Source organism: Pleurotus ostreatus, assembly GCF_014466165.1.
Source record: "Pleurotus ostreatus strain PC9 chromosome Unknown scaffold_1, whole genome shotgun sequence".
NCBI classification, from domain to species: Eukaryota; Fungi; Basidiomycota; class Agaricomycetes; order Agaricales; family Pleurotaceae; genus Pleurotus; species Pleurotus ostreatus.
In genome coordinates this window covers 3,902,063-3,915,273 of record NW_023503156.1, presented here as the reverse complement: position 1 = coordinate 3,915,273, position 13,211 = coordinate 3,902,063, and the positions used below count along the sequence as shown (strand labels likewise).

At 51.0% G+C, this 13,211-nt stretch overlaps 5 protein-coding genes across 5 annotated transcripts; 2 read left to right on the top strand and 3 right to left on the bottom strand.

The window, feature by feature from the left end:
- Nucleotides 1–445: 445 nt before the first annotated feature.
- On the top strand, nt 446–1,375 carry SEC62_1 (Translocation protein S62; the record flags this gene model as incomplete). Its single annotated transcript, XM_036771077.1, has 3 exons — nt 446–569; nt 623–1,104; nt 1,157–1,375. 3 exons carry the CDS (start codon nt 446–448, stop codon nt 1,373–1,375), a joined length of 825 nt encoding a protein of 274 aa, XP_036636922.1.
- A 317-nt stretch (nt 1,376–1,692) lies between these two features.
- Nucleotides 1,693–3,512, bottom strand: PC9H_001426 (uncharacterized protein; the record flags this gene model as incomplete). The annotated part of the gene is made up of 15 exons (XM_036771076.1): nt 1,693–1,778; nt 1,835–1,891; nt 1,950–2,023; nt 2,073–2,123; nt 2,182–2,282; nt 2,335–2,435; nt 2,500–2,514; nt 2,577–2,652; nt 2,714–2,751; nt 2,801–2,867; nt 2,918–3,016; nt 3,069–3,158; nt 3,214–3,250; nt 3,309–3,432; nt 3,488–3,512. 15 exons carry the CDS (start codon nt 3,510–3,512, stop codon nt 1,693–1,695), a joined length of 1,041 nt encoding a protein of 346 aa, XP_036636921.1.
- A 636-nt stretch (nt 3,513–4,148) lies between these two features.
- On the bottom strand, nt 4,149–7,738 carry PC9H_001425 (uncharacterized protein; the record flags this gene model as incomplete). The annotated part of the gene is made up of 15 exons (XM_036771075.1): nt 4,149–4,505; nt 4,567–4,625; nt 4,675–4,733; nt 4,786–5,141; nt 5,193–5,253; nt 5,314–5,640; nt 5,694–5,748; nt 5,809–5,901; nt 5,954–5,977; nt 6,039–6,326; nt 6,505–6,768; nt 6,816–6,957; nt 7,008–7,343; nt 7,397–7,575; nt 7,633–7,738. 15 exons carry the CDS (start codon nt 7,736–7,738, stop codon nt 4,149–4,151), a joined length of 2,706 nt encoding a protein of 901 aa, XP_036636920.1.
- Nucleotides 7,739–7,930: 192 nt separating this feature from the next.
- On the top strand, nt 7,931–10,665 carry PEP7 (carboxypeptidase Y-deficient; the record flags this gene model as incomplete). The annotated part of the gene is made up of 8 exons (XM_036771074.1): nt 7,931–7,984; nt 8,046–9,375; nt 9,432–9,495; nt 9,554–9,847; nt 9,903–9,960; nt 10,013–10,083; nt 10,150–10,348; nt 10,408–10,665. The coding sequence occupies 8 exons, from the start codon at nt 7,931–7,933 to the stop codon at nt 10,663–10,665; spliced, it is 2,328 nt and encodes a 775-aa protein (XP_036636919.1).
- Nucleotides 10,666–10,792: 127 nt separating this feature from the next.
- RH35 (DEAD-box ATP-dependent RNA helicase 35) lies at nt 10,793–13,077 on the bottom strand (the record flags this gene model as incomplete). The annotated part of the gene is made up of 9 exons (XM_036771073.1): nt 10,793–10,973; nt 11,028–11,301; nt 11,356–11,415; nt 11,471–11,711; nt 11,768–12,224; nt 12,273–12,364; nt 12,413–12,530; nt 12,584–12,719; nt 12,771–13,077. The coding sequence occupies 9 exons, from the start codon at nt 13,075–13,077 to the stop codon at nt 10,793–10,795; spliced, it is 1,866 nt and encodes a 621-aa protein (XP_036636918.1).
- Between the last annotated feature and the right edge of the window lie 134 nt (nt 13,078–13,211).

The window sequence follows — 13,211 nt, the reverse complement described above, 5'->3', positions numbered from 1 at the left end:
CTCGTATCGCTCTTGTGACATCTACACTTAACGTGTTGTTAGTCTTTCCTCCTACAGATGTCTGCGAACTTGCGCCGACAGATGTGGAACATTAATCATCATCATTATTCTATTAACGTCTCCCCACAGTACCGCCCCCTTGCATATCCTCGCATTCATCATCATCAGTCAATCATCGAGTACTTTCTTTGTTATTTTGGTTTTGGAGTCGTAGCGCTTTAAATACATTTCTATTCTGCTTTTTTTCTCTATCCTTTGTTCTCCTTTTCGTTGGACATAACATTCAGCTCTTATTCTCAGCGTAACGATCTTGCTAATACTCTCGACGATGTTAACGGCAAATGTTGTGTGATGTAGATCATTGAATGAGACACTCTAAGCGCCGATAGACGCCCAGAATGTGGTTTGTCAACGTGGCACCCGCAATTCCTTCCTCCCGACCGACATGGAACAACAGGCCAAGTCACCGCCAGAGATAAAGAAAGTCGCGCAATTCCTGCGTAGTGGAGGCGCAGGAGTCAAAGTGCGGGTGGGGGCAATGAATGGGAAGCGGCTGGACTACTTCAAAGGTACGCCGAGTGGGTTGGGTCACGGAATGACCAGTATGGCTGACTGTCACCAGGAAAATCAGCTCTGAAGGCGCTGCTGTCGCCGGCTTACCAGAAGCTGAAGGGCGTACCAAAGGTCACCAACGAGGACGAGGCGCGAACGGTGTTGCATGCCGCCAACGCTTTCGCGTTTTACTTGCGTGTCGCCCGAGGTGACCCTTCGGGCTCATCGTCCTCGTCACCCAGACATCTGCAGATTATCCAGGAGCAGATGTTCGCGCCGGATGAATACTATGCTTGGTTCTACGAGGGCTCACAATGGACGACGTACGCTGGCGGTATCGGAATGGTTGCACTACTCTTCGCCGGCGTCATGTTCCCGTTATGGCCCCCGACTATGCGTCTTGGTGTCTGGTATCTGAGTATGGCGATGCTCGCATTCCTTGCTCTGTTCTTTGCCATCGCCATCGTTCGCCTTATCTTCTATATTATCACCATCGTCGTCGCTTCCCCCGGAATCTGGATATTCCCTCAACTATTCGCTGACGTCGGATTTGTGAGTCCATGTCTCTGCGTAACAGGGTGCCCACTTGACCAGATATATCCAGGTCGACTCTTTCATACCGCTATACGAGTGGGACATGCCGAAGAAGAAAGGAAAGAAGAAGGCCGAGAAGAAGGCGGACAAGGGTAAAGGGAAGGCAAAGGAAGTCTCTACAAATGGTGCCGGCGCATCGATTGTTGAGGCGGACTCTGACGACGTGAAACCCAAAAGTAGGCGAGTGATGGTGGAAGAGGTTGAGGATGATGAGGAGCCTTCTTCATAAATGTACTCGCCGTACCACCCTTAATTTATCGCCCATATATTGTCTCTTTTCAGTGATTAGAGTTACTAGCTACATAACCATACCCAGCAGCTAATGCAGATTCGTGGGAAGCGCAAACAGTATTCTCGTTTCGACATACTTGAGACTAAATGACATTGCTGATTACTTACCCATACAAAGTAGGCAACATAGTCTCGGAAATCTTGGACTGTCAAAAGAAAGCTCACAAACATTGGGGTGAATGCAGACATAAATCAATTCAACGATATAGCGATAACATCCTTGCTAATCCTTCTAGTATGCCGCCGTGGAGAGAACTACTGATGGCCTGCAACAGCCTGGGCTTTGTACGGCTCCTCCAGCGACTTGATTTCTTCCTCCGTTAACTTCACGTCAATAGCCCCTGCGGACCCAATGAGTAAATCATTCCCCAAGCCCTCAAGCCTCAAGTTTACTAACCGAGAATATCTTCCAGATTCTTGAGACTTGTAGTTCCAACGATGGGAGCGGTGACTCCTAGAGCATCCACCAAGTAAAACAACTGTGCTCAACACAAAACCAAAAACATACACACCTTCTTTAGAGAGAGCCCATGCGATGGCAATTTGGGCCATACTTACGCCCTTCTTGTTTGCTAACGCCTCGACGCTTGATGGAGTGTCAGTATCTCAGGCACATCGACTTCACCGTTACTCACTTCGTCACGATATCTTTTGTTCCCAAGGCGCCGTCGTACAGAGACAGCCAGCTAGATGGATACTGTTGATTAGCGTTCATTGCCGTGCATGGTAAACGAGATGACTAACAGGTCACTCTGCGACCTCTCTGTCTGAACTTGGGAAGAAATAGGTCTAGTCAACTTGCCCCGGGCCAGCGGAGACCAGGGAATAGATCCAACGCCGAAGTGCTGACAGGGCTAATTAACATCTACAATTGTTACCCTCACAATGATTACTCACCTTCAACGTAGGGAACATCTCCCTCTCTTCCTCGCGGTAGAGAAGGTTGTAGTGGTTCTGCATAGAGATGAACGGCGTCAAGCCATTGTTTATCGCGTAGTCTAGCAGATATCGAAAGTGAGCACTCTGCCGATGCAATATTCTGGCCATATAAACATGACTTACTTTGCATCGCGTGGACTTGTCATTGATTGATAAGTTAGCATTGTGCCACCAAGATCACAAAGTAAAGTAACGCTTACATTGCCACGCGTAGCACGAGCTCATGCCAACGTATCGCACATAGCCTGCCTTGACGACATCATGAAGCGCTTGCATCTAGAGGCAATGGCATCAGTCGAGAAAATTCAAGTAATCATTGGTCAAGTCGTTGATTCACCGTTTCTTCAAAGGGGGTGTTGGGATCGCATCTGTGGCCTGGTGAAGTCAGTGTTATGGCCGGGAGGCTCAAAGGAACCAGACTTACATTGGAGTACATCGATGTAATCAAGCTGAAGCCTTTCGAGGCTGTGCTTCACGCTCTCGAATATGTGCTATATGAACAATCAGAATATGGATCAGAGAAGTTGAGGGCGGAGCGTACCTTCCGACTGAGGCCATATTGATTGACATAGCCCAAGTTATCCAAATCGGACTTTCCAAATCCCATGAAGCCAGGCTCTCGACCTACAACACCGTATACCTTGTAGTATTCTTGTGAGATCGTGGGGCTGAGCCTTGCAAAGCTTGCATACCTTCGTCATAACTACAATTTCGTCTCGGGGGAGGTTAAGCTGCTTGATCGCCTTGCCTAGCACGATTTCTGATTGGCCGTTGGAGTAGACCTGTGTCTTTGATGAGCAATTGTCCCAGTCACTGGGTGCCCGACATGTAGCGTACATTCGCGGTATCAAAAGTTTGGATGCCATGTTCGTATCTGGGAGTCGATATCAACAGTGAGCAATCCCGATAAGCAAAAGATCGAGCGAACATACGCAAACTTGATTTGTTTGATGCCTTCTTCTTCATTCAGCACCCACTTTTGCCACTCGGGTGTACCATAGGACATGCACCCAAGGATGATCTTGGACACTTTGAGTCCGGATTTACCTAGCCTAACTATACCAAACGGTGCAGTTAGAAACAATCCTTAAAGAAGATAAGAATTGCCAACCATATTGCATTTTGTTGGTAGACATTATTTCGAAGGTGTGATTGAATATCCGTAAATGCGAAGTAGCTGGTTAGGGAGGTCTAACCACTGGTGCGTTATATACCCCTCGTATTGAACCCCTGACTTCCATGCCGCAGATCAACGCGTACATACCATATCGTTCGGCGCGGGGCATGTGCATGGGGAAGGTACGGTAATTGCCTTACTACTACGCGCTGTTAGTAATAATCCGATAGTACAGCTGACCAACGGCCATCGTACTTTTACACGTCGACTCTAATGGCAAGAGATACCTAACTGGGGTATGCTCCTTCGCAGCGTGTGTGGTTCGGCTTCTTGTGCTCAGAGGTGTAGGTTCACAGACAATTTGCTCTATCTCACGATAACCGGTCACCGTGTTGGGCTTGACGGAACCTTTCGTGAGGAATGTGGGGATTTGTGAATGAGGAGAATAAGACGCACCTTCATCGATCATCATGGATTTGTAGGGGCGCCAGTACTAAGTAGTATCAGACCGCACCAAGGTTTATGTGCCTGACGGATCAAGTTTCACGCAACCGGCATGTACGCGTAAAGTTGGTGTCGGATCCCCTTTCCATAGTGATTATCTAATACTTGCACACTGATAGTGATTGCAACAGTCCATCATACATAGGGCCACTCACTCAATCGTGCCCAAGTTATCCCTCACCTTGAAGTCGCACCCAGTCTTGGACTTAACTTCATCAACGCTCACACCTTTCGCAACATCGATCAAGGTTAACTCCCCGTTACCGCGATCAACGTCGAACACCGCGAGCTCAGTGATGATCTGGCTGACTGTGCGTGCACCGGTGAGAGGAAGGGAGCATTCTTTCAGGATCTTAGGGCTGCCGTCTTTGGCGCAGTGCTCCATGACTACGATGACCTTGGTTTTGTCGGGGTTGGAGACGAGGTCCATAGCACCGCCAATGCCCTTCAGCATCTTGCCTGGGATCATGAAGTTGGCAATGTCACCCGCCTGCGAGACTTGCATCGCCTGGATGAAGGGTCGGTCAAACAGAGTTACGAAGTTAAGAGTAGGTGAAGAATTAACTTACGCCAAGAATAGCCACATCGATATGTCCTCCCCGAATCATCGCGAAGGAGTCGCTAGAATCTGAGGGAGCAGTTTGCCACCGTTCTAGATCTCGGGGAAACCAACTAACCGAAGACAGATGCACCAGGGAGGAGGGTGACGGTTTCCTTTCCAGCATTGATAAGATCCCTGTCGCCGGAAATCAGCATCTTGAAATCCCCTAAGAAATGCCTCCACTTACGCGTCAAGTTGCTTCTCTGTTGGATAAGGCCCCATACCCAAGATACCGTTCTCGCTTTGGAGCCAAACCTTTACACTTGGTTCCAGATGCTCTGGGACGAGCGTAGGCATGCCGATGCCTAAGTTGACATGGAATCCATCTTTAATCTCCTTCGCAGCGCGTCTGGCGATTCTGTGGCGCGTGGCTTGAGCGGCAGCCTTTTCCGGGGAAAATGCTGGTTGGGAGGAGGAGGATTGCGAGAGGGTGGCGAATTCGATTCTCTTTTCGACGGTGGCGGGGACTATTCTGTCGACGTAGATACCTGGGAGGTGAATTGAATTTGGCGAGATTTCGCCCACTGAGACTATGTTTTCTGCCTAATGATGATCGGTTAGTTAGGTCGTAGGTGGGAGTTGCAAGAGGCTTACTTCGACAATAGTAAGCTTCGCGTTTCGTGCCATGACCGTATTGAAATTGTTTGATGCGTATCTAGTAATTACAGTACCAGTCAACCTATGATCCATCAAACCTCCATATCTCCTCACTCACCTGAACACGCAGTTGCCAATCTCATCAACCTTCCACGCTCTAATGAACGCGACATCGCCAGGAATTCCAGGTTCCAGCACGTATCTCTTCCCATTGATAATTTTATGCTCCTTCTTTATACCCGGAATCTGCACCCCGGCCGACATGCCGCCCTCGTTGTACCGCACGGGAATGGCACCTTCCTCCACGGCCGTCGACGCGCCGGTTGGCGTGAAGAAGGCAGGAATGCCTGCCGCGTGTGCGCGTATACGCTCAGCGAGTGTGCCCTGGGGAACGAGTTCAAGGGAGATTTGGCCCTTGAGGTATGCTTGTTCGAATTGCTTGTTTCTAAAGTAATATCATCAGCAAATGCTACAAGAAAGACCCGGGGTAGAACTCACCCTCCAGGGTATGAAGCAATCAACTTGCTCATTTGCTTGCTGATCAGCAACTTCCCTATGAATCAGCGACCTCCATCAGCGTATATGTAACAGTTTGACTGGTTTCTGAACTCACCCAAACCCGAAGTCTCTGCACCACAGTTGTTCGATACACCCGTAAGGTCCTTGACTTCATCTTTCCGCTTCGTAAGGGCAGTGATAAGAGTATCTACCAGCTCGCCGTTAGCATCCTGCGCGATAGCGACGCGTGTAGTACCTACCAGGTATCCCGGCGAATCCAAACCCTACATTTCGGTCGCATATCATTTCGTGTTACCGAACTGTATAGAATCGCATATTACGCACCTCCAACCATTAGCGTGTCCCCCGACTTGACATCCTTGACTGCTTCATCAGCTGAGGCCCATACTTTTGGCTGTTTCGATTGTTGGGCTGGAATTGAGTAGCATCGTTTCTGAAGAACCGGGGCGAGCGCGTAAACTCGGCCAACGTGGAAATGCTTTCGAGGGACTTGCAATCTTATGTTGAGCATCGTTTGTAACGTTAACCCTCGCTGAAGGCCCCGATTTACGTTGCAGACTGGAGGGGAAAGCGTGTATGACTGCCAGACTTCGTGTGAAGGTAATGTACGTCCTGCGGAACCTTATGAGAATTCGGCAGTATACACAACCGGAACATGGATCTTGCAAGCACACGGTGATGGAAAATCTGATGATCCGTCCATAGAAAGTCCAATCATTCTAGTACGATTACATTCGCAACACACAAGTTCATTATCTTTGTCATCATCGACGCCCGGGGCCTTTTGGACGTGCAAATGGTTTCTTCTCACCAGTATCGATTTGGCCGGGGTTGCTGCTTGCAGCAGGAGTAGCGGCATCCAAGTCAAGGTACGAGACAAGGAAAGCTTCATCAAGCTCTTGAGGATCGGAGGTCTCGATTTTCCTGCTCGCCACGGCGGACGTAGAATAGGACGACAGAATCGCCTTCGCAGCGAGGAACGTAGCGAGCGAGCAGGAGGAGTATAGCATGCGGTTCTTGACAGGTGAGTTCGAAGGACAAGAGTAGATCCAGTCTGCGCAAGTTGAACTACAGCGAAGTTACGAACTACGTCGCACTCACAGATTTCACGTTGGGTGCGGGGCCAAGCGAACAGAGCAAAGCAGGGGTCGGAAGGAAGGAGACTCGCGCGTAGTCGATCGACTGTGATGTCGGCAGAGGAGTGAAGATGAAGCATTTCTGAGCTACTGGTTACGTTGATAGTCTATGCGATGTATGAGTAGAGGTAGTAGACAGAGGCAAAGGCCCACGCACGAAGACGAGCACCGAGCAGGTTTCTCCTGCGCCGAAAGCCTTGATAGCTTCTGTAACTCCGTCCTCCCATTTCATGCCAACGTTGTCGTTCCCGAGATGATTCTTCCTTGCACGACTGCCCTCGTAGATCCCCCCGCTTGCCTCGCGTTCGGCGGCTTTGATGTCCTCCATTTCTTGCTCACGCGCACTGAGAGGCTTTGGTGCGTTGACGTGTCTTCTATGCGCGGCGTAAGCATCCGCAGTCAGGTCGTCCTTGGACGTGGCGAAGATCGAGTCGGTGAAGAGTGTCGATCCCAGTGATTTCATCAGCGACGCCCTCGTCGACGCGTATAACATCTGCACTCGACCAAGCTCGTATATAGAAGCTTTTGAGTGCCCGCGATACTCACCTTGTCGCGAACCTTGGCCGAATCGGGGACATAAGAGATGGCAATCCATTCAGCAGGAGGCTCGTCCAAGCGTCCTAGAATATAGGCTGGTGTGTTGTCTTCCACAACATGCTGGAGCTTCGCGAGATCGTCTTGGAAAGTGCCTGCACCCGGTATCGATTCGTCGTGAACCAAGGACTCTGGGCGACGAAGAGATGAGACTTCAGGGATGTGCCGCCATCAGCGTGAAGCCAAACCGTTTTGGATGGAGACCTTGATAAATCTAGTTGCTTTCGTGTCAACTGCGTTGGAGAACTCGTCAACGAGTTCTTGAGATATCCCGATTCCTGATGTTGCGGACATGTTGGCAACGAGCAAGATGTGATTTCGTGAAGTGCAGAGCCTTAGCGTTTTAGCGCCCAACCCAAGCTGCGGTTTCCTCTATCCTTGCTGTTTCCTCGCTGTTTCCCGCATCGCGGGTTGATGATCATCTGTTTCGTTGCATAAATTGAAATCCAGCAGGCCACCGCCACTATTCGCAATCCCCCGCCCCAAATGCCAGAGAAACTGCTTTCAGACTCGCAGCAGGTCCCATACCAGGCTTACAAGGTCTTTCTGGCTAGCTTCTTGAGTAGTTCACTGATTGATGGTGTCGAACTCTTCTTGATAGTCGAAGAGACACTCCAGAAACCTTTCGAATCCCACCCATGTGCTGAATGGCTTTGCGAGCAACGGCGTTGCGCTTGCAGTTCCACGACCACGGCCGTCAAGCTTCATGGGGACGCCTTCGAGCTTCGGGTCGGCGGAATTTGGCACGGAGGACAAAGTAGAGATTGCAGTCATTGAACCAAAGGACGATGCTCTGGAGCTGCCTGAACCGACGAACGGCACTGCGACCCCGCCAGTCAAGGACAACGAAGTACCGCCTATCTCTCCGACGGGACCCCTGCCATTAGCTTTGAACGTGGATAGAAGCAAGGGAATAGTAGTAGAGACGACGCTGAAGGAACAAGGGATGCCGCCGACTGACGATACGACGCCTCCAACCTCACCGCTTCCCATCCCGCAGACGCCGACATCGACGCCATCGTCTCTGGCTTCGTCTCCTTCGAACGAGTCCTCCACTGCGAGCTCATCGACCCCTACAAAGTCGCCCCAGCCCCCGGGCAAGCGGATATCCACGTTTCGGCGTGTCCCTCTTCGTCCGTCTCGAGCACCTTTACCTTCGTCCCCTTTGCGCCCAGCCGGGGCCTTGCCTTCGGCGGGCCGAGTCCTATCGTCCTCGTCGTCCCGAACGGCCGTCGATCATGGTGCACCCTCAGCAGAACCCCGCAGTCGCGTCACTTCGCCTACCCCAGGCCCGCCCATCCCTGCCAAAGACGAAGTCGCCCCATCTCTGTCACAAGCGGCCTCGACGCCAAGTTCGAGTTCACATCCCGTCGGGCCCAACCTTCATGTGCAAACCAACATCGCCCGACCCGCCTCCGATGCTACAGCACCTATAGTCCCGCCCACGAGAGGATCGTCTCTCAACCAGACTTCTTCAACACCTCCGCCTCCGCCTCCGCCTCCAGCACAACTCCAATCTCGTCCGTCTTCCTCCTCAACGCCCATTTCCTCCGCCCCGACATCGCCGCGCCCGGTCATGTCCTCGCTGCCTTCGCGTATCCAAGCCCCCTACCGACCGGGATTCCAGCCTAAAGGCGTGTATCGACCGCGGACGGATGAATTCTTCGACGCACGTCGCGAAGCACACAACAGCGGCTCGCTTCGTATTGAGAGAACCAAGTTAGAGCGTCGTCTGGAGAAGTTGATTGCGTTGCATTTTCCTGAGAAGGAGGAACAGCACGCTCTGCAGAGACCTTCCGCGGGCAATCATAGACGGTCCTCATTCTTTGACTTGGATCTATCAGATTTGAAGAGTATGGACCCTAGTGGGTTGTGGAAAAACATGATGATGCAAGGGACGAGTAGTATCGGAGGCAAGGGTGATATCAGAGGTACGTCGACGTCGTAATGTGATAATTTATCGTGTTCAGGTAAATTGTCTGTACAGCCGCTGAGCAACGGATCACTCCTTGGGAAGATGATTCCGCTGTGAACAAGTGCCCTCTATGCAGGTTCGTACAACCACGGTCGGTGCTCTACACATGATCCTGATGGTTCTCCTTGGCCTAGAGCTTCCTTCCACCCTTTAACGAACAGAAAACACCACTGTCGACTGTGCGGACAGATCGTGTGCGCTCTGCCCGTGAAGAACCCCCAGCGGCCCGTGACCTGCTCCCTCCTCTTCGTCGTAGACAAGAACACGCGGATGATAGAGGAGGTCAGCGAGGGCGTCGATTACGGGGTACGGAAGAGGCGCACTTCGACGGTTGATGCGAAAGGGAGTAAAGGTGGTAGTTTGCAGGATGAAGAGGAGAAGTTCCTGAAGGGCGTGAGGATGTGTCGGACGTGTAGGCCTATATTGACGTGAGTTCGCTTCGCAGAGTGGCGTATGTTGGGTGTTATTATCTATGTTCTACAGGAGACAGCAGTATCAACAAGAATCGACGCATGTGCCTGCTTTTGTTCGCCTCTACGATGTACGTGGGAGCACGAAGTCCTCCATCGTACTGCATCTGACATTTCATGCAGATGTTCATAACCCTGGAGAAAGAGATAGAAGCCTCGCTACCCCAATTTGAAGAGCTCTTGCTTAGTCTCACGTAGGTCGCGTCTCCAGTAATAGCCCCCCACTGCGAAACTGAGGGCTGAGGGTTCTTGTTGTACAGCACGGACGATCACCCCACGAAAGAGGCTATGGCAGCGCGGAAACGACTGCTCGAGGCATTCGCACAGTACGATGCGCTGTCGAAGCGGATACGAAACCTGCCATGTCCGTCAGGCCCAGGTAGCTCACAGGACCGTGTTCAGATGGCTGTGATGACTCGCGCGAATCTATTCCTGCAGAAACATATGTTCCCGCTGCAGGTGAGGCTTATCGTATTTCTCAGCGGTTCATGATGGGTGCTAAATCTGGATGTCCCAAGACGATACCCAAGAAGTCCAAACCCTCATCATCTACACCAACACCGACGCGAGAGAACGGCGCCGCAATCGATCCTGATTCGAAGCTCGCGCTGGCTCTCCAACCACTACTTGAGCAAGAGGCCCTGCTCGAATCCTTCATTGAAGAGGCGAACGCCCACCGCAAATTCGAAGATGTGAAGACATTGCAGGCGAACTTGAAGGAGATTAGAACAGAGATCGACAGGATAGTTGCTAATTCTGGAGACCACCCTCGTTGAGGATATCTCAACGAGTGACTAGTGACTATACACCATCTTGCTTGATAACGACGTCTACATGCGATTCTGAGTGACTCGAATGCGCATTCGATTATGAAGATATACAAGTAAATACAGCGGAGATTGCCTAGAACCCACCGCCAGCATCGTTGGCTGCGCGATGGGATGCCATTTGTCGCCTTTGGGTATCCTCCAGCTTCGGACAATTGGATATACCGTGCCCGAGACCTCCACAGACAGGACAACCTTTGAGAGAACCACCTTGTACGGCGCGAGGGTCGTCGATTGAAGCGAGGAACGGCGGAACTCTAGGAAAGAAGATTCAGCAACACTCTGGCGAGACATACAGAGGCGAGACATACTTCTGACCAGCTTCCATCAAGAGATATTTGAGATCCAGAAGCGTTTGTTCCGGCGTGTTCATGTTGACGAAAGTGGTCGCAATGCCAGTTTTGCCACTTCGACCCGTGCGACCGATTTGATGCACGTAGTCTTCGATTTCCTTGGGCATGGAGAAGATGATGACGTGCTGGATATCGTTGAAATCGAGACCTTTTGAGGCGACTCCCGACGCGACCATTACATCTTTAGCACCCGACTTGAATGACTTGATGGCGTATTGCCGCTCCTCCTGACCTTGATAGGGAAGATGCATAAGAGCGACGTCTGGTGTGGATCAACACGACTTACTCTTGGATCCATGGATGGCAACGGCCTCGACACCCTTCAGTAGAAGATACTCCTGAATATCTAGAAAGCATCAATACGCGCGCGCGCTATGTTGCCAACAATCATCACCACTGACCATCGACTTCGTTTTTATTCTCGCTGAAAACGATAACGGGAGGAGCCGTTTTCTGCAGGCACTCCAACAGATACACCATCTTCGCCTCCTGCTTCACGTATTCGACCACTTGAAGAACGTCCAGATTCGCCGCACCTGCACGGCCGACATTGACTAATATCGGTTTTATGAGTGATTGTTGAGCGAAATCTTGGATCTTCTTGGGCATAGTGGCAGAGAAGAGCAATGTCTGGCGCTGCCGCTGAAACAAACGAGGTTCAGAGATAGAAACACAGCGCGAACGGCTCCATACCCTACCTTGAAGAAGCTCATGATGTTACGGACATCGTCCTCGAAGCCAAGGTCAATCATTCTGTCCGCTTCGTCCATGCACAAGTATTTGCAGTTGTTGAAAGTGAATTTCTTCTTCTCCAACATATCGATAAGACGACCGGGCGTAGCCACCACGATGTGAAGGCCCTTATTGAGAACATGGCTCTGTTCGCCCATTGAAATGCCTCCCATGCATAAAAGAGTGTTCAGATGCGGATACCTTCCGTCCTTGGCGAGAGCTTCGCACCAAGCGAGAACGTTCTCGTAAGTCTGGTTGGCTAGCTCACGAGATGGACAAAGGATGACACCAACAGGGCCTTCGCCACGAACGAGAGGAAGTTTGGCCTCTTCTTCCAAAGCCATCATGATCAGGGGTAGACAGAATGCGAGGGTCTTGCCTGAACCTGTGAAAGCAATACCTATGAGGTCACGCCCTGCAAAACTGAGAGATAGGTCATAACGGTTGATGCAATGAAGCTTGTGTCCTTACGCAGTGGGTATTCCTTGCAGCTGGATAGGTGTTGGGTCAGTAATCCGCTTCGTCTTCAGAAAGTCGAGAATAGATCCCGGTATTTTCATATCCTGCGTCCATGTGAGTACTTGAACTAGGTCTCAAAGGTTTGGCGGTACCTGGAAGTGCTCGATGGGGGGCGGGATGTTTTCTCCATCAACGAGAATGTGGTGCTTCTCGCGTATTTTTTTGTGCTGCTCTTCGGTCCGTTCGCGAATATACCGGGGCGGTCGCCACCTTATCTGAAGCATTGGTCCAACATTGGCAATTATAAAGACGGGGTAACTCACGATGATTTCAAGGGCTCTGTATATTGCACGCCTGTTGCTAACTCCAAATCAGAGGCGAGCTTTCTCCGACTGGCTATTGCAGCGAGAATCTCAGCATCCGCTTCTTCGGCTTTCTGATAATCTGTCTTTTTGGAGTCTGCGAGTCTGGTCAGCTATTCCCTCTGTTGGGTAGACATGCCTGGCGGACACGCGCCTTCTATGTCCTTCTTGGTGTGGACCTCTTGAGCCTCCATGAGTAACGTCCTTTCCTTCCGAGCTTTCTCTCTTCGGCGCTCCTCTTCCTTCTCGGCATCTTCTTGTTCCTCCATTTCCTCCTTCTGGCGTCGAGCACGGTCTCTGTCGGAATTAGCGGTCCATGAAGTGATTTTGGCTAGCTTCTCCTGACGTCGCTGAGCGACCGGTACGTATGGAACATAGTTGTCGTCGTCGTCTAGCTTGTATCCAGGACTTGGTGAACGTTGGACGCGCCGTCTCTTCTGAGGTGCTTCGGACATATTGTTGAAGGTAAGTGTAGTGCTTACGATACTTACCACGAAGTGCGAAGTCACTGACTGTGGGAGTCCTTTACTGACCGTGGTGCCCAGCAGGAATTCTCGATCACAACCCGTTTTGGAAGCAACACCTTCCT